This window comes from Biomphalaria glabrata, chromosome 3 (assembly GCF_947242115.1).
Source record: "Biomphalaria glabrata chromosome 3, xgBioGlab47.1, whole genome shotgun sequence".
Classification (NCBI taxonomy): domain Eukaryota; kingdom Metazoa; phylum Mollusca; class Gastropoda; family Planorbidae; genus Biomphalaria; species Biomphalaria glabrata.
In genome coordinates, this window is record NC_074713.1 from 47,280,244 (window position 1) to 47,301,235 (window position 20,992).

Below are 20,992 nucleotides of genomic sequence, written 5' to 3' on the forward strand. Positions count from 1 at the left end.
CAATTGCAACTTAATGATAAGTCTTTGTTGTTAATTCAAAAATTGTGGAAGAGGACAGTCTTCAATTTATGACTGACACAAAGTCCCAAATTTTTGCGTTTCTTAATATCCTGTAGCAGGGTTTTAAAAATAAACTACCTTGAAAGATTGTACTGATAATAAGGGTTTTCAGCTTATAGTCTTTCTTATTTGATGTTTTGTAAACTAAATTACTAGTTTCTAGCTCTCAAGACAATGTTTCTAGTGCTTGATTTATCAGTAGTACCGTTAAGCTCATTCCTTTAAACACATAGTTTCCTTTTCATAAGTAGTATGATTATCAACGACTAGGTGTTGGTTTGTGTAGTAGCTTTTTGTATATATACTATCACAGGCTTTGACCATTAAGCATATTTTAATCGTTTGAATTTATTATGGTAAAGAACAAACCATTACACCAATTACAGTTACACTTTTTTAATTCTTAATATATACATGTCTACCTGAAACAACTTTTTAAACCAACTTTTTCAAGTTATGTAACATATTTTCTCCCACCCAAAGCAAAAATATTTTTGTTCTGAGATAACTAATGTTATAATTTGTTTTGTTTTGAACCATAAAATAAAGTGTATACAAATAAAAAGAAAAACAAAGTAACAATCATTGATATGAACTTTCATGTTTTTTAATGATGATTTTGTATTCAATTTATCAACAACAGATACATAAAATTTAAAAAAAAAAAAAAAAGAAACAAAAAAAATATATTATTAGAAGCTTACTGATGGCTTCCTGTTAATCACATTTCTTGGGCAATCAAAAAGAAATTCTTTTACATACAACAGTTGCACAAATGAATGGCTTTCATTAAACAAATAATACTCTTCATAATTTACTATTGCTGCATTAAAATGAGGCATTTTCATTCACAAATTAACTTTTTTTTAAAAATATGGTCTTTTTGTGTTATACTATTAATTCCCCAAAACAATCTGGTAAAATAATATTACTTAACAAGTCCCAACTTTTTTGCTTCTGTTTCATAGACTAATAACCTCCACATTTTAACCACAAACACTTCAGCTTCCTCGTCTAATATCTAGAACAGAAAAAAAAAAAAGAAACAATAAATTAATAATAACAGTCAACACACTGATAGACAATAATGAAGAAAATGTATTGGAAAATGTTTTCTAAGCAATGAGTGTGCTAGACTAGCAGAAACATTAGAACAGGGCATTTAGGAAAAAAAGGTATGAATACAGGAAGTTTCACTATTTTTAACATATTTTTAGAAAAATATAAATCCTCAGTATTATTATACATACCATAGCCACATCATTTTGTATACTCTGAGGTGTACTTTTGGCTACAACTTTCTGACAGATAAACTCAGTCAATGTTGGCTCTTCCTCTCCGATGTACTCAATGATTTTTTTGGTGACCCAAGGTTTAATACGTTTGTCCATCAAATTCTGCAGCAAATACAAGAAACAAAATAGTTTCATCAAAATACATCTGCATATGTAAACCTAAATTAAAATCTCATCTAGAATCACAACATAAACAATAGCTAGTCAAAGTTTAGATAAAGAGTTTGGTGGACATGAGGAATGAATGCAATCATAAACTTGAAACACAAATATGGCAAGTGGTGACCAAAAAAGATAACTTCAAGAGGACAGGATGTGTCCAATAAGGAATTTTTAAGAATGATGGTTGCACTAAACTAAATTAATCTTATTTAAATGTACCAAATCTACTGAGCAATTTAAGTGTAAGATTTACAAAACCAAAGTGTTTCTTTTTTCCCCCAGTAAAAGAACTTTGTATAGAAATCACAATATTCTATATAAAAATAGTTCATTGCTATGCATGAAGTTTACTTGTGATAATAGAAAAACAGTGAAAACAAAATATTATAAATTGTAATAATACCAACCTGATCAACAATATCCCAATCTACTGTGTAGGCATATAGTTCTTCTTTGGCTGTTGGAATGCTTTCAATCAACTGTTTTATTTTCTGTCTCTTCTCTTCAGCAGTGGCTTTTTTGTCCCCAGACATTGACTTATCATCATCATAATCTATAGGAATCAACTTCCTCTTCTTGGGCTCCATGTTGTCATCATCATCTTGGTTAAACACATCAGCCATAGTTAACTTTTTGCGTTTAGCATCTATTTGAGTTATTGTCCCAGATAAACTTGTGGGATCTGGACTTGCTGTTGGTACTAAATGATTAATGGTAATACATTATTAGAATTCAAATCATTCTTAAAAATATCAAAATACTTGACAAAAAAAAATAATTTTTTTAGGCTAAATGAAAACTAATAGAGTGGAAAAGAGATTTATAGTTAACTACAGCCTTAAAAAAGTGAAGAAAATTTTTTTTTAATTAGATATATAAATACCTGATCTAATCCTACTAGCAGTTACTGACTCTTCGCTGGGACGAGAGACTGCCTGTACACCGGGTAAAGATGATTGAGATGTTTCATCCATGAAAAGTCCTGGTGCGCTCACCCGTGAATCTGTAGAAATGGGGGATGTTGATAACGAAGGTGAATGCTTGGGTTCAGGAGGATTGAGTGGTCGCTGATAGTGGCTGCGTTGAGGTTTGGGAGACTCTTCAACAGGTTTCTCTGGTTCTGGGGGCTGCTCTGCCTCTGAATCTGATTCTACCACCATTGCTTTTTGTTGAGGCTGTTTGATTTCTTGTAAATGTAACCGGGGTTGAAGATGTTCTTCTCTTTCTCTTTCCATCTGAAGCGAGTCCATTTGGAACAATGTCATTTTAAGAGGAGGAGAGATATATTCATCACAATTACCAAGTAACAAGGAGAACATAATTATTGCCAAAACAATTAATAAAAATAACTGATTTCAGCATTTGTTTAAAAAAAAAAAAAAACGAAAAAATAAGTGAATTTTCACAAATAATGATTAGAAAAAGAGACCACAGGACCACAAATATTTTGTAATAAATCTCTGATTAGAAATTATTATGTTTAATTTTAAGGTATACCTTTCAGACCTTACAATCTATGGGGGCAGACAATGTAAAGCTCATCTGCTTAATGTGTATTTCTCATATTATTTCAGGTACCCAATTCCAGTTGGGTCCTAAAAATCCTGACCTTGGTTTTCACAGGGATTTGAACTTGAGACCCACCAGGTTCAGAAGCCAAGTGCTTTACCACTCAGATACTACAAGCCCCAAGAAATAATTTCCAATTTATACCATCAACAAAAACACTTACCCTTGCAACTTCAGTTTCAGCATCTGGATGACCTTCATCAAAGAGCTTTCTTTTGATTTCTTCAAATTCCTCTTTCTCTCTCTGTCTATCTCTGTTATCCAACTCTTTTTCTTTTTCCCTCTCTTTTAATCTCCTCATCAGCCCACTACCTCTAGAATGACAATAAAAAAGTTTTACTAAACCAACAAACTTGAGCTGGAACAAAAAAAAAAAGCTGCAGATCAACTATTAAAGCAGGCATGTCAAACTCATTAAGGTGAATGAGTCGCATAAATACTAACTACGACCTGAGGGGCTGCAGCCAAAAATCAATTGTAAAACATCCTACTTGTTTTATGTAAATTAGAAACAATACAATAGAATACAATAATTTATGGAATACCTGTCCCTTAGCTAAATTTGTAGTACAATTTGGTCATTAAAAGTTACTATGATTACGCCTTTATGTCTTTGTCCTGATGCTTGACATCTTTTCTGGGATACAAGTTTATTAATGTCATGTTGAAGTTTGTTTGCCACTAACACTATCATCACTGATGACAAATTTTGATCAGATAATCTCGAAAGGTGAGGTGTTTTCTAGCTTTCATTATAGAAAAGAACTGTTCACTGTCACAGAGATCAGTGCTTGCAAACATAGCTAGCTTCTGGCAGCGAATTTCCGCAATTCAGGTAAATAACTGTAAAACTTCTATTTACTTCTATATACTTCACTTTCAACAATAATTTGACTGCAATTCTATCAGCTCTAGTTGCACATTACCAGCAGCATTTTCAGAAGCAAATGAAAATGGAGATAAAAACAAAAAAAAATTCTTGCTCATATGAAACGAAGTCACGAAAATGGTCATTAAAAGCATCTACTAACATTTCCAGGTGTAAGACATATTTACCATATGTTGCAATCATATTTAATTCCTGACAGATTGAGAAGTGAAGAAGGTTTTCTCTTCATATTTTATTTATCCACAGTCGTAACTTTGCTTGAAAGCACTGCACATGATCACACGCAGTTGTGACAATTTTGTCTATACTTTGAAGTTTCAAGTTAAAGTCTTGCAGGTAACCAGAGAGATCAACTGCAAATGTCAAATCCTGAACCCATTCATCAGTTTGGAAATGCTCAACAGGTTCACAGAAACATAATACATTGGCAATGATTTAAGCCACGGGCACGAATAAAATTGATAGTGACTGAAACCAGTCTTATGACATGTTAGAATTGTAATTGCTTTGTGCGTAATGTTTCTTAGTGAATGGTGCAATGAAAATTAGCAAATTTAAAATTAGCATTAGTCTCTCTTATTTTTGCAAGTAGCTTTGCATCAAAACCATTTCATAATGGTTGGTGTGCCATCCGTTACTAGACTAGCTAGCTTTACCAAAGGTAAATTGTACTGGAACATCCCCTTCTGTTATTTCTCAAAAACATCCTCGCTACACCCGTTACATCAGTGGACTCATCGACAGCCAACGAAAAGAATTCAAAATCAACTGACATGTCATTTATTCAATCTGCAACAGTGTTCCTAGATAACGCTATTTCTTTGAATGCTTTCACCTTTTCTAGCAAATTAATTCGGCACACTCCTTCATAAAATCCCCTTCACTAAATGATTTGCTATGGCTTGCAATTAAGTTTGACAAAATGTAGCTGGCTTTCACTGCAGACTCAATCTCGGTGTAACAAAAACTATTTTTCAATTCAAGTAGCTTGTCATCTCTTATTTTCCAGCATAATAGTTTAACATTATTTTGATAATTTTTTAGATGGCCAAGCGGGCCGCATCCAGCGGGCCACATGCTAAGTGGTTGCTGGCCGCATGCGGCCCCCAAATGTGTTTGACATGCCTGTATTAAAGTATGAAACTATAAAATAAACTAGTTTCACTCATTTTTTTTTAAGTTGTTAAAATTTAAAACTTTTAATTGATGAATGTATTCTGCCAGAATTTTTCTTGTTTTTTTTTTGTCTAGTAATGTATAAATAATTTATTTTTAGCTGCTTATAATTACCTACATATTTAACTATATTTAACAAAAAGTTGACCAGATGCTATGTTTGATATTTAATTCTTCCTATTGCTCTTTACTCCCTCTTCTGTTTATGTAATACAGGCTGACTTTGTTCAATAGCAAGTCATCAACAGCTAATCAAAATGATTGACTTAACAAAACCATGTATTTTATTTCTGTGCAGTTCACATGGCTAATAAGAGAGTTCAGAAAGAAGGAATTTTAACCCAAACTGGTTTTTTTAACTTTATTAATCAGACTATATTAGAAATTAACTAGATGAATGTTCCTAACAATAGTAAAAAAGAGTGGCATGTTCTACTCTCAAATCTAGTTACAGATTCAAACTAATATTTTATTTCCATTTCCAATGCATTGTCACATAATATAACTCTGTTAAATGCCACAAAAATATTAAAAATTTTACAAGAATCTGTTTATTTGATTACAAAAACAAAATTGAAAAAATCACCTTTCATTTTTATCTGACTTTTCAATTACTGTATTTTATTTCACTTGTAACTATAACTTATCTGAAATGTCCATTTCTTTTTTAAATGAACAGAATTCTTAAGTCATAATTTTTATAAACTCTTTTTTTTATGGAATGTGACTTATCTAAAGAGTTATTTCACACAACTCAAAGCTTACTTGTAGAATTTTGGGTCATCCCGAAGATCATCATAGTCTTCCAAAAACTCTTTCAACCTTCTTGCTTCGCGAGCCTGGAAAATAGAAATAAAAATAAGATACAAGACCTCACTTTCAAGTATTATTATCTAACTTAAATTAGAATGTCTATTCATATATACTTGTATAAACTATACTTTAATCCACCTAATAAAAGTTGCCCTCTTCATACAACTGAATGTTTCCCATCTTCATAGATACATAAAAAAAAAATGATGCTTACAGTGGCTTACACTATCTGCTAAAAACATCTATAAGTGTCTGTGTGGAATCTAAGGCTCTGGGGGCTTGCACTAATTATAATATTCCAAAAACAACATTGTCTGACAGAGAGAAGTGGATACATAGCTTACAATAAGTAATCCAAGGATCAGGAAAGAAAGCCTGACTACATGGATAGTAGAAAGAGACAAAAGTAACTAGAGAATGACAAAAAAATAAAGATGGAGACAATAGTGAAGGAATGTAGGAATGCAAAAGGTAAAGGCCACAACATAATGAAGAAATGATCTTTGCAACTAAATGTTACACTGGAGGTGTGGAAACAGAAAAAAGAAGTGTATGTACTATATGAATGGTGTCTGAGGTTAAAGAAAAAAGATGTTGAAAAAATTTACATGTTATTTTTCTATTTCACAATTTACTACGTCCAACAAGAAAAAAGTGGGCACAAATATGAGCAGTGCTAAAGAAGGCATCGTTTGATTCATTTCAACTATTTTAATCAAATGAAAACACAATACCTCTTCAGCTTTTCTTTCATCTTCCCTTTCATTTTCTTTTTCATATTCTCTGGATTTTTTCCTTTCTCTGCTTTCCCAATTTTTGAGCCTCTACACAAAATAGAAATTTCAAATAAGGATAATCAAACTAAAACAAATGTAAGGATATATATTTTATACACAAAGACTAAGTGCGTTTATTATATAAAAAAATTCTCACTTCTTGATAAGCAGCTTCTTTTTCGCGTAATTTTTTCTCCAGTTTTCGACGTTCATATGCCTCTTCTTCTTCCTCAATTTCCTTTTCTTTTCTCCTAAAAAAAAAAAAAAAAAAAAAAAAAACATTTAACAATGTTATAATACACTCTATAAAAAATAATTAATATGTGATTTTATTAATACAGATTTTCCAGAACTTTGCAGGAATAACATTCAATTCAGCAATACTAATTGTATTTATTTAAAGTAATAATAGTAAACAAAATGAATACCTTTCTCTAGATCTGTCTCTACTTGTCATTTCTCTTGAGCGTGATCTTTTTCTTGATCTGGAAGGGGGTGGAGAAGAAGATCGTGATCTAGACCTAGAAATCCTTGTGCTAGCTCTGTCCCGATCTCTGTTGTCTCTAGTCACCTCACGATCCCTTTGATCTCGTAGCCTATCCAATCGTTCACGGTGCCTTTTTTCCTCTTGGCGACGTTGCTCTCTTTCCCTAAGCATGTTTCTTTCTCTGTCTTTGCTCTCTTTTTCTTTATCTTCATCATCATCCTAGAATAGCAGAATTACATAAAAAAAAACAACAATAAGTTGAAGTCATAAAAAAATCAAACATGTCCAGATGTGATGAGCAACACATTTAATGGTTGACAGACACACAAACACAATTAAGAAAGTTTAACTACAGGGTAAAATATAAAAATGCTAAATGAAAAGAAAATATCCAACAGAAAGAAGAAAAAAAAAAACTCATTGGATGATTTACTTATACTAGAAAGAAATAATTGGATGAAACGCTAGCAGACAAGACAAACACAAACAAGCATAAAGAGCAAGTTGTGATGAAAAACAAAATGAAAATGAGAAGGAAAACAAAGACATGTTAGCGAGTACTAAACTTAGGGGTGTATATTAATCTTACATATCCCCGACCTCACAGCGACCTCCGCTGCTTATTATAAAGCTGTATCCTCTGGACGATTTCTCATGACTGTTCTAGGCATGGGCCCAATAACTCGTGAGAGCCTGCTGCTTGACATAAAAGGGGCTATTATGCTTCTTACTGGCCTAGGATCAGGCCCATACAAATATTTAAAATTGTGACACATGTAAATACAAAACAATTACATTATTGATTAATATATTACATTTTGTGCTCTGTAAATGTACAAACAGTTGAATCAAGTGTTAAGTCAGTTTTGACTATCTTTTTAGATCTGTCCTACTTCTAAATAAAAGTTTTTTATCAATGATATTTATGTTGTGCTCAAACTACATTGTCACTTATTGAATGGATTAAATTATTGTTTTGGCATAAAAGCTTCTTGTACAAATACTCCAAATCTATCCTTAACTGTACCAAGATTTTGAAACCAGCAATGCACTTTTCAAAACAACTGTAAATGTACGTTCTACAAACAGGTCTGTGAGAAGGCAGCTCTACAACCTACAAGAATCATGCACTATGTCCTAGCCTCGAGGGAATTTTTACCTTCAGCAAAGATCTCTGAATTTAAAAAAAAGGTAACAAGTACCAAAACAAAATGAGAATAATAGCCAAAGACACGGTGTACTACTCGGCTACTCACCACCAGCTAAAACTGCACCCACCGACCTAAACAGAGTGTCACAAAAGTAAAGTAGAGGCACTCACCTGTCAAATAAGCCTGCTATTGCCTCCCCACACACATTCTCATGTTTAAATTAATTTTACTTGAACTTAATTTTAATTTATTTTTTTTTTGAGGACTATTTAAAAATTGTCAGTGTATATAGAAAAAAATTGTATTGGCCAGAAATAAATATTTTTACAGTAATAAGATTTTTAAAATTCTGTCATGATATGAACATTAGCCCATTATTCCACATAACATTTGCAACTATTGACTACACTAAAAAAAAAATATTTTATATATTATTTTTTTTTCTCTAGTGAATATACTTATAATTTAATTGTACTTCTTGCTCAATGAACTAGGAAATCAGTTTGGCTGTTAATCTATTACCTCCTCCTCCAAGTTCTCTCACCAATGCTGCAATGAGATCTAAGGTAAACATGTTATCCAAACACTTACCACCTCCAGCACTTTGATAATATTTATGCATGGGTCTCGGTAGCTTGCCATTTAGCAGAATCTAGTGGTTTTTTGTAACAAAAAATGCCTATTAAAATTTCTCATTATGCAGAGAAGAGTTATCATGGACACACAAAAATTACTGGCAATACTTTAAAAAAAAAAAAACTATTGGGAAAAAAAAATAGAAGTTTAAGTGCACTTGCACTAACTTTTTTCATTTTTAATGTAGAGTGATTTTTTTTCCTACATAAATGTATGTTTCAATTCGGGCCAACCACCACTTTAAGTTAAATTTTTCAAGTGAGTATAGGTCTAGAAATTGGCCAAGGCTGTGAATGCAGACAGCTACTTGAAACTTCTTGAGCCTTTTTATTTTAATTGAAGAATAACTGTGGACTAAAGTTTTAACAATTGACGGGAGAAAAGCATTGAACAATAAATACCCAAAAACCAGCAAACATAGGTCTTTAACACCCATCACTCACCTTGTGTCGATCTCGAAATTTATTGATTTCTCTGTTTATAATTTCTCTCTTTTCATCTTCCATTTCCATGTCCTCAAAGCCCTTAAGAAAACAAAGTATAAAATAGCAATGATAAAATGCATTAGGTTTTACTTCATACAGGTTATATTCATATAACAAATGATTAGATCAATGTATTCATTTATATCAATGGAAAACAACTTACAGTGTCCTTGGCATGTAAAAGCAGTTCCTTGTCTTTTTTTGGTAGTGTTTTTTCTTTTTCAGGAGCTAAACAACAAAGAAATTAGAGTTGCTCTTTCAAACATATATCATAGAACATGGAACCATATTTACTATAAATAACAAAATGTCCTTCCTTATAAAACAATTAAAAGCCTCTATTAGCTTTGTGTGGTCTGTCTGAGACCAATCATTATAGAAGGCCTGAACACATACCTGTGACATGGTAGCACATGGTCATTGGAGACCAATAGCTTATTGCCATATCCTAGGTCTGTATTCAGGCCTACTTTAACAATGGGTCTCTGTTTGTCCATTGGTCACATTCATATCTTAAAAACTAAAAAAAGCTATCTATAATCCAATCTTATATTTTTTTCCATTTTCAAAGTTTAAGTGCAACAGCTACTTTCTGTCTTTAGAAAGTGTACAGTTTTATATAACATTAATTATGCAAGCCTTTTTTCACAAAAAAATACACACTTTTATTGCATACATAAAATTGGGAGATAAAAATTGTCAAATGTTATGGTGGTTACAAACAGTCATTTCATTGGTCTATTAGTGTTTCTAATCTAACTTAATGGCTGCACAGCCCAGTGCATTATACTAGGAATAGAAAGAAAATGCTGCTCTATTAAGAATTAAAGGGTAAAAGGAAAGCTAAGCTTCACAAAAAGATAAAAGAATTCTTGAAAATGTAAAATAAATACCTAAAAGAATCAAAATGTGACATTTAAAAAAAAATTAGTAAGTTAGTTGTTATACAAAGCTTAAGTATTTGTTCATGAAATTGTTATATTTTATGTACCCTTTCTAATCTATTTATAATACATAAAACACAAATTACAAATAAAAAAAAAAAACTACAAGAACTCTCAGAAAGATACAATGATAAAAACACATTTTTTGAGCAATTGTAGGACAAAATCAGACACTTTCTTTTTTTCAAAGTGCAGCTTTAGAGCTAAGACTAGGTTGCTTGCATCAACCAGGAAAATATGTCACTTGACAATTTTTTTTGGTAATTAAAAAAAAAAAGGTTTTAAAGTCCTCTAATTAATGTAGTACAATGAACATCTCTTATTAATAATAATCTTTATTATTTTAATCAACATCGATATCACCTTGATAAACACAGGCAATATGCATGAAGCATAACAATTTATTTTTCTTGTAATTTACAAGATAGATTTTCAAATTCACTTTCTTACATATTACAGACGTTACTTCAAAAAAGAAGATAATTACTTTAAGCTCACATACAACCTAAATTAATTTTTATTTGGTTTGGAAAATATTAAAACGTCCTAAATATTTCAACAATTTATGACTTACTTTGTTCTGCTAGTTTGATAGGTTCCTTGGCCAATTCAAAAGCATACTCTCTCATGATTGCTTCAAGACCTGCAGATGCTACTCTGTCCTCTCTCTTGCTATCCTCATCAAGATCTTCTGGAATTTCTTCCTTCACTTCCTCCTCTTTTTTGATTTGCACCTCTTCTTTCTCATCCTTCTTTTCTCCATTCTCAGCAGTCTCCTTTTTATCAGTGCTCTCACTACCAACTTTTTTCTTTCTATAGTCATCCAACAATGTTTTCGTCTTAGTGTCAACTTTCACCTAAAGAGATATACATGCACAACTCTACAGTAACCTTTTCATATATAAGCCAGTGAGTTGTTTTTTTATTTAACCAAAGAAATCTATTATTAATTTGTAAACGATGCACTAACCATTAATTTCTTGTCAGCTATTTGCCATTCATTCAACAAACGAATACATCTGAGAGTTGCTTCTGGGTCTTCATACTCACAAAACCCAAAAGCTGGGGGGAAAAAAAAAGAGACAAATGAACTTAGCACAAACAATAAAATTGAGATTGAAATAAAGAGCATTTCGAGCAATAATGAGCTAAAAATATATGCTATTTATTAGAAGATATTATGCTTCAAGAAAGTTAATACCTTGTAGTTTTCCAGAAGCTCCCTGAACTCTCTTCCAGCTCAACACATTCCCGCACCTTTGTAACATTTGTTTGATCATCATATCTGGAGCTCTTTCACTAATATTACCAACAAAGACTGTTGTTACAGGAGGTTTTTCTTCTTTAGAATCTGACTGGTAACATATACAAAACAAAATTATATTTTTTCTATTGTATTATATAAGAGCATGAAATAGTGTTTAACAGTATGAGAGTTAACCATTTTAATTTTTGTCTCACTAAAAGTGATTGTTAATTATTGCACTTGTAACAATATACAGTTTTGTCAAGTGAAATCAACCCATTGTGCAAACAGGCTGGCAACTTTTATGCTGTAAATACTATTAGTTCAAAGGTTATAAAATCTTTCTACTATTACTTACAAGATGCACTACTATTTAAAATGTAAGACAATAGACAAAAACTATAATCCACATTCTTCTTCTTCTTCTTCTAGCCAGCTGTATTGCTGCTGAGCTGTGAGCTCTTTTGCAGACCGTGCCAAGGAAAAAAAGTGTGCTGTTTTCTTCAGTTGTTCAGCACTGCCGTACAGGGTGTTGGTTATGTTGGGCTGTAGTGAAAGTAGGGTCTGCCTAAGGTGGATTAGGTAGGAGCATTTAAAGAGGATATGGTTTACGGTTTCAAAGGGATGGGCGCAGTGTCTGCAAAGGGGGAGTTGTGTGGAGTTTATTTTGTTCAGGTGGTAATTTAATAGTGGTGTGTGTCCTGTTGTTAGTTGGAAGATTGTAGATTGTTCTTTGCGGGGGAGGAAGTTAATACTGTCCAGTTTGTTAGGCATAGTCATTTCTTTGTACATGGCTCTGCCTGTGTTTCCTGATGCCCATTGGTTGAGCCACTCCTCTTTGTGATTGTTGACTAACATTGACCTTAGGGTGAGGTAGTTAACAGATCTATCTGGTTGTTCCATAGATGAACCTGCCTTTGATAGCTTATCTGCCTTTTCATTTCCCATGATGCCAATGTGTCCAGGGATCCACTGTAGTGTGATATTGATATTTAATTTTGATATCATCTGATGGATTATCCCAATGAGTGTTGTCAACTCTCTTGGGGTGTTTGAGGTGCTGCTGTTAAGTGCTTGCAGAGTAGATTGGGAGTCTGTAAAGACAACAATATCTGATGGTGGTTGCACTCCTTCATATAATTTGTTTTCCACTGTCTGTAGTGCTATGGTAATTGCCTCAATTTCGGCTTGGAAGTTTGAGCAGTAATCGCCACAGGGTGTGCTTATCTCAAAGTGTTTATTTTTAGGGAAGACCAGGAAGGCACCAAGACCAGCATTGATGGTGGCTTTGAAAGCTGATCCGTCTGTATAAATATGGATATCTATTTTTTGATAGCTTTCAATTGTTTCAAGCGTGCCTACTTTGAGCTCCAGTGGATTTGATTCTTTTGTTAAGGTGTTATTTAGTAAATGTGTTTTGATGGTTGGTTGTTTGTAGTTTAGTCCGGGTGTAATGTTTGAAAATCTGGTAATTTTTTCTCTGTTATTGGGTAGGTGGTGTTTTAGGGCTAGTTCGTCAGTAAGTTGGATCAGAGCCCTTTGCTTTTTTTGGTTGTTTTTCCTATTTCTCTTGTGTTAGTAACTTATTTGGATGATCATCCTCCAACCTTCTGTATCTCACAATAGCTTTTAATGCTGCTCTGTTGCGCCTTAACTTAAGAGGTTCAATATTGGAGTCTAATCCACATAAATCCAAAATAGAAGATTTTATTTATAAATGCAATCTTAGCTTACAGTAGTTTATAAACTGATTTATATCAAGAATTGTGGTTGGTACTAGGCAATGTTTGCTGATGTGGAAACCCTAACAAGAATTGTGGTTAATACTCTTCCGGTCTTATTATTACACTGTCAATGTGGTAAGTAATAATTAATTTACATTAGGTAAATTGAGAACATAGACTGACTTGTGCAGTTGAAGTCTAAATTTAGTCTGGATGTGTTCAATGTGCAGATGATAAGATAAGAAGTTAGTGAGAACTAGAGAAGTAGTCAGGACAAGGTACCTTTGGAATTTCTTGAGGTACTAGTTTGTTCTGTTTCATGGGTTGCTGCATTGACATAGGTGGCATTTGTGTAGGCATCATATTCATAGGTCTCATCATCTATGTGGAAAAAATAACAATTGGATATCCAGATAGTTTCTTTCATAAGAACAAATTTTACACAATTTTTTAAAGAATGATATTCATTTGCTAATAATCAACAAAAGTTATTGTTAGGACAACACCCCTCCTCCCCCCAAAAAAAAAGATATTTTTAAAAACTTAAACATGGTATGGCTTACTTACAGGTGTCATCATTCCCATTTGCATAGGCATCATTGAATTCATTCCTGGCATAGCAGCTGACATGGGAAGAGAAAAAAAATATAATTTGATTTTTAATTAATAGATTATTATAAAATGTAAAAGCCATTTAAAAGTGGATAATTTTGTGAGCATTTTTTTAAAACAAAAGGGAACCCATAATTATTAACTTAATTAAATTCTTTCCCAGCAAAGGCTCCAATCCTCAATCAACATTATCAGTTCATTTACACAAGTAGGCCAACATTTACACTACACAGCAAGGAAACACAGTTCTAGATAAAAAGCACTGGTGTTACTGAGGATTACAGATACATTTAGTTTCACTGACATTTGAAATATCTGAAATTGAAATACAAGTAAAACCTACTCATTGGAGCAAATGCAAAACCAGGTGCCATCATTCTAGGTGCCATTCCAGGCATCCCCATTGGTGCTCGTCCAGGAAAAGACATGATCTGGAAAAAAATAAATGTCAAAGAATAAGCTACACACTAAAATATATATATATATTAACTAGCCGGATGCGACCCGCTATCTGCGGGACAGTTGGTGTACTACTCATCTACTGCAATGAATTTAGATCTTGTTAATCATGGAGAATATTCCTTTAACATTTTTTTTATATTTTGACATAAAAATAAAAGTAGAGTGTGAAAATGGGTTTACACATTCAGATGACATATTCATATCAAATATAAAATACTGTGAAAACTGGTTTACCTGATTTGTTAAAAATTTTCGCTCTTTAATAAAGATACAATTAGGTACTTTTTGTTTTTGTCTATTTTTAGGGCCCTCTGATTATGTGAGGGATATTAAACATACACTACTGTCTCCGCGATGATCTAAGGAACATTTATACCAAGTTTTATCAAGTTTGGTTTTTATTTTTATTCAGGAGATACATACATACACCTTACTATGTTATTTATATATATATTACTATATTATAGATATAAAGCGAAATCTAGAATTCTAGGGGGGTTTTTTAATAGAAAAAAACTAGATCTAGAGATGATTAGCTAATGCATAGTACTGTGCATTATTTGAGAATTGTAATTTATTTCTCTCTCAATTCAAGTAAACATTTGTAGGTTCTGAGTAATACAAAAAAGTAACACAGTATTGAAAGTTGATCAGAATTTAATGCCTTCAAACTCTATCACAGAAAAAGAATACACATGAACAAGTTCACTTCAAAAAAAAAATATCACATAAACAAATTATTCAACTTTCAATTCATTAGCAGCTTGGCTGACAATATGACTCGACTATTAGTCACAGTACCTATTATCTACAGAGCACCTCCAATGAACCCAAATATTTCACCTTATCTACCTAACACGATGTGCAGTCGGGCATGACGTGTCAAGTCACACATACCAAGAACCTCACTCTATTTTAAACCATTCTAATGTATTTCAATTGTAACTAAAGAATTCTTGTTTTGCAACAAGGCCTATTGCAATCAGGTTTTTTTTTGTCTGTGTATGCAACTACCTCATATATATATATTTAAATTAACAAAACAAAAACCACCTGCTTCACAATCTATGCTGTTCATTAGACTAAATAAGGGAGGAGAAAAGGGGTTTCAAACATTAATAAATTTCAAAAAGTCACAATGAGAACACACCAGTATAAATAACAGTTTCAATTAACCATTTCACAAATATAGCTGCCAGAAGTAGCCACTACTGAGTTGCCTACTTCATGTTGTTACATTTACACTGCTAGTTTTAAATTTCTTAATACTTTACTATCACTGATCTTTGAGAATGATAGTGAGCCTATTTTTTTTAGGTGTTTATTTGCTATTTATAACAAGTTGGGTAAATATTTATGATATTGAGAAAATTGCTTTTTTTCCCCAAACTAATCATCAATAATGGAACGAACATATTTGGCTAATGTTTAGTTTTTAGTTTATGATGACTACAATGGGAATATTAATGTTTCAACCGTATGATTTACAGCCATTTGATACCAGCAATAGTGAGGATAGTCAAACTGGAGAGTGGAATGCAACATAATCTGAAGTGATATTTAAATCTTATATATCTTATCTTATATATACACTTATTCATGACATGATGCTAATGCCTGGGACTAGTTCTATTACAAAAGGAAGATCTTTATAGGTTTGTTTCTTTAAATTTAATCTAAAATAGAAGTTATAATGATAGATACAGAGTTATACCCCTTCTCCTAGAGATGGAGTCAGAGATGCCTATAAGCCAAAAGGGAAATACATATTTTGAGGGGCAAATATAATATAAAGAAATATACTCAGACTAAAAATCATAATATAATGAAATGCAGCAATTCTAAGTTAATACAGCATTAAGTTATATAAGACATTCTGTACATTTGTCCAAATTTTTACACTTCTAGTCTTTGTCATATGTGTTTCTAAAATATGTTAGAATGATGCAGTTCTTGTCACTTGGCAAGGATTTTATGATCATAATATTCCATAATAGCGGCTATAGAAATTTCATTTTAAAACATGGGAATTTTTGTTAAAAGTGAAATTAGCTTAAACCCATATTTTAAGAAATCGGGACAAAAATGTCATACAAATGATTCTATGATAAAGTTTATTCAATTCCCTACAATTCTATGTATTTATTATTATTAAAATACTTTAAATTATTTTATTTTTTAATTTTAAAAGAGGACACAAAAGGTACATTTTAGCTCATTTAATTATGCAAAAAAATTCCAAACAGCTTAACTTTTTTTTACTTTTTAATCAATTTTCAATTTTTTTTTCACTAATATGTTCAAAATTAAAATACAAAAAACACAATTTTTCATTTATGTTATGAATGTAAACTTAATTTTCATTTGTGACTCAGTATTTTTGAAAAGCAAAATAAAATGCACACCTTTCAGCCAATCAAAAAGCGCCTTACAAAATTGGCATTGTTTATTTCCCATTGTTACTAATATTGCCAGTAATCCTTAACGATAGTGTCAATCATTTATCTTTTCATTATTCTTATCTACTTTATGTTCGACATTGTAGACCCTAGTGGTCTAGATCTAATTTGAAAAAGATTTAGTTGAAAAAGTCAAAAAAATACATCAATCAAGATTTAAATCTAAATCTCTCAGATCTAGACTCTACTCTCTGGAATCTAGTCAATGTCTCATGGGCGTTGGCTTCTCATGGTCAATGTACAGTACAGTACAGTCAATGAATACATTGAGCACAGTATAAGATCTCTAGATCTATTACAATTTCAACTCTGATAACAATGCGTTCTGCTTCTACTTCAACTACTAGATGTAGATTTAATTAACTAGTCAAGATCAAGATGATCTATTATTTAGATTAATAGATCTAGACTTTAGTCCCAATCATAATAATAATAATTTTATTTATAAAGCGCTGTTAACAAACAAAATGTAGGACTCAAAGCGCTGTAATAACATTACAAACACAAACAGGACAGCTAAAATGACAATTAATCTAAAAAAATCATGAAATTCTAAAGATCTACTTTAAATATAGTTAACAACTTTGGCTTCTTTTGGCAGTACAATTAATACTCAAGCCCTGTTAGATCTATACGTCTATTGCTCCAATAACAATGCCATTTTCTACATCAATTTGGCTACATCTAGTCATTATAAGAACAATGAAACTAGTCTTGATCCACAAGGTTATTCAACTGATAGATCTAGTCCCAGTGACAACACACTCAGTGTCTATAGGCATAAAGATTTATCAGCATAGAATTGATTGACGGCCTAATAGCATTGTTTCTTGTTATGAATCAGACAATATATTTAAATAAAATAACTGAATGCATAATCAACTCCTAATTTATAGCTGTATGCACTTGTTATAACATGGCATAAGCTTTGGGAAATAAACACTTGTGCTTTCAATTTGCATTCTGTGACATTCATAAAAATAAAGGGTGTTGCTGCCTTTGATATGCCTCCACCACTGGGCACCAGTTTCTAGGATTTGAGCAGCTGTCTTTAAAGTCAGAATGTTAAACTATAATAAACTATAAAATAAAATGTTTTGTTGAGTAGTATGTTGTTTTATGTTCTAAATGCTAATGATTTAATGAATCATTTCACCACATAATAATAAATAAATAACCTAAATTTTGTGTAGGCTAAAATGGATTAGAAATTGATTTATTTAAATTTATTATTGTATTTAAATAAAGGAAAATTGGTTAAATAAACATTTTCAACATTGTAAGCCTTAAATGTAATTATTTTAGTCACTCTGCGTTTAAAAATATTGACGCAGCATTACAAGAGCGGAAAAAAAAACCATTTAAAATCCACCAGAAAATAAAAAAAAAGAAGAAACAAAACCAATACTAGAGACCTAAATGATGATTATTATGTAGCATGAGATCATTAAAATAACATTGCCTAGAATTGTCTGCTTTTTAAATCATATTTTTATAATTTTCTCAAAATGCTCATTTTCAACAAAAATTATTCTCTTGTACATCATATCTCTAAAAGTTATTGATATATCTGTATGAAATTAGGCACACAACTGCAGGAATATATGTAGATCTCTGTGAACTACAGTTATTTCTATATCTATAACACTTTTTCCCCAAACAATTTTTTCTTTCCTCTACCCCCTCTTTTAAGAAAAAAGTCCATTGCAAACTTGTAAAATGAAAAAAACAACAACATTATTGTTGCTGCAATCATATTTATTCTAGTTTACATAGATTTGGATACAATAAACTATATATGTGCAAAGTTTTATTTGAATATCTTTGTTAGTTTTTGAGATACAAAAAATGTACACATGTTTGTGTTGTTTTCACCTCAAATTACTTTTTTTTTTTTATTTTCGTTATAAATATACACAAATTTGTAGGCAAAATATATATATTTTTCAAACATTTACATCCCATTAAATAATTTAGAACAGAAAAAATCAATTTCAATTTAGGGGTTTAAGCTGTCCTTAATTGCCTTAATCCAGATGTAATGGTGTGCTTAACTGGATCAATTTCATCTAATTCTATAAAAGTACTTTTGTTTATAGGTAATTTCTTTACAAGGTATCCAGACACTGGAAACATTTTATCACATTTTGAAAGAATTCAGATTTTCTTCTTTCAGACCATTCTTTGCAAAGTTAGCAATGAAAGCTTTGGCATCTTCTACAATCCCTAATAACAGACATTTTAAATATTTTATCAGACAGATAATCATAATAAGCCAATGAACTTGTTCCTAATATAAACGTTGGACTATTGATTCTGTTGAATAGCTGTTGTAAGATAAATCTATTTATTCTAGTTTCTAATGCTTGAACTTGTTTTATAAAACAAACAGATGTGTTGAAGGAGGGCAAAAGGAATCAAGAATTTAATAACTTTTATAATCATCAGCCTTGAATGCCCCTGATTTCATTCTTTGAATTTAGGCCTTCATGAGTAATGGGAGCATCAGTTTGATTCCATTTATCATGCTATGAGAGAGATTATCATTAAGCCTGATAAAGCTCAATAAATATTTCTTCTACTTCTATTAAAACCTCTGCGCTTCTCACTTTCATCTCAAAAAGAGCTATCTCCTGAATTAGGTGGTTTACAAAAAATCTAATCTAGACTAGATCTAAATCTGTAGGTAGTTTCATTAACAGTTGATTGTGCATATGATAGGGCAATCCCAAGAAATTGTAGTCTCTATTAACTCTATAAGTCACTCTATCATGAATGTGAAATATATAATTATATGCAAAGTTAGAACAGTCAATTTTGCCTCCTGCGTTTTTATTTAGATTCCATAAAGCATAAGAAAGGAGACCAATGAATCTCTTTACAAGATGGCAGAAAATGCTGCTTTTGAATGGATCTAGAATCTAGACTTTCTAGACTAATCTAGAGTCTTGAGCTACTAACCTAGATCTAGTTAGTAGTGTAAGTAGTAGTCACTAAGTAGTGGGCTAAGTGGGTTTAATTAAATCCATGATTAGATGATTAGAATAGATGTACTTTGATCTAGATTATTAGTTCTAAATCTAAGTCAATCTAAGTCTAGTAAACTCTAGTACACACCTGGTCACATCTAGCTTGAGAATCTAGATCTAGACATTAGTTAAATTAGTAATAAATAATGTGTAAGCCTGTAAAGCAATAGACACTGACTACACATACTGTGACACAGTGTCACACACTCATCACACTGACTTGACTGACTCACTCAAGTCAAGAGTCAAACTAAAGACTACTAATACTACTATTCATAATCAAGTATGAAGTAATTATTAAGTAATAAATAGTAATCTAGCTTATTATTAAATCTATTCTATTAAAGACGTAAAGTCATAAATACTGATAAATATTTTAAAGGTAATATATATACTAGATTAAATGTGTATATTTTCGGTATAAAATTAGATCATTTGAGTTTGGTATTTAATGTGTATTCGAAATCATCATACACAGTTCCACACCGGCATAGTGACAGTCTTAGTTTTGCAACACATCCAAGGGCTGTCACTGTTACCTGTACCGTAACATACTTTTTTATTTTACATACGACATACATAGATCTAGATCTACATCTATACAGCGATAGTTAGGTCAGCACTGCATCCTAGATCCAGCAGTACACTATATAAATCAAAATCTATAAATAAATATAATATTCATTTTGAACGAAATAAAGTATTTAATTACGTGTATTGCTGTAGAAGTAAAAGCGTCAACACTAAGCAAGATGGCTACAGTTAACCAATCTTTGCCAGATTTCTTTTAAACTTTCTTGTTAAAAAAAAAATTGACATCATGAGCACAACATTTTTGGGCCAAATTATTAGGCTACAAGAGACGTGCGCGTTTTCAGTGTAGCCTACCGTGACTTTGGAGAGCCGACGAACTAAATCGGCGATCTTTTTTACAGTTTACACATTTATAATATAGATCTACTAGTCGACGCCGCTATTTTGCAGGGTCGGTCTTAGGGCACTGCAAGTTGTCTGCAA

General features: G+C 31.8%; 1 protein-coding gene across 1 annotated transcript; it reads right to left on the reverse strand.

Moving 5' to 3' along the window:
• Positions 1–649: 649 nt before the first annotated feature.
• On the reverse strand, positions 650–20,806 carry LOC106080256 (RNA-binding protein 25-like). The gene is made up of 18 exons (XM_056022367.1): positions 20,688–20,806; positions 14,369–14,456; positions 13,981–14,036; positions 13,696–13,794; positions 11,645–11,798; positions 11,414–11,505; positions 11,018–11,300; positions 9,663–9,727; positions 9,458–9,538; positions 7,169–7,446; positions 6,898–6,991; positions 6,699–6,788; positions 5,917–5,990; positions 3,250–3,400; positions 2,401–2,752; positions 1,925–2,217; positions 1,311–1,457; positions 650–1,081 (listed from the first exon to the last, which is right to left on the reverse strand). Exons 2-18 carry the CDS (start codon positions 14,451–14,453, stop codon positions 989–991), a joined length of 2,487 nt encoding a protein of 828 aa, XP_055878342.1. The 5' UTR covers positions 14,454–14,456; positions 20,688–20,806; the 3' UTR covers positions 650–988.
• Positions 20,807–20,992: the final 186 nt, after the last annotated feature.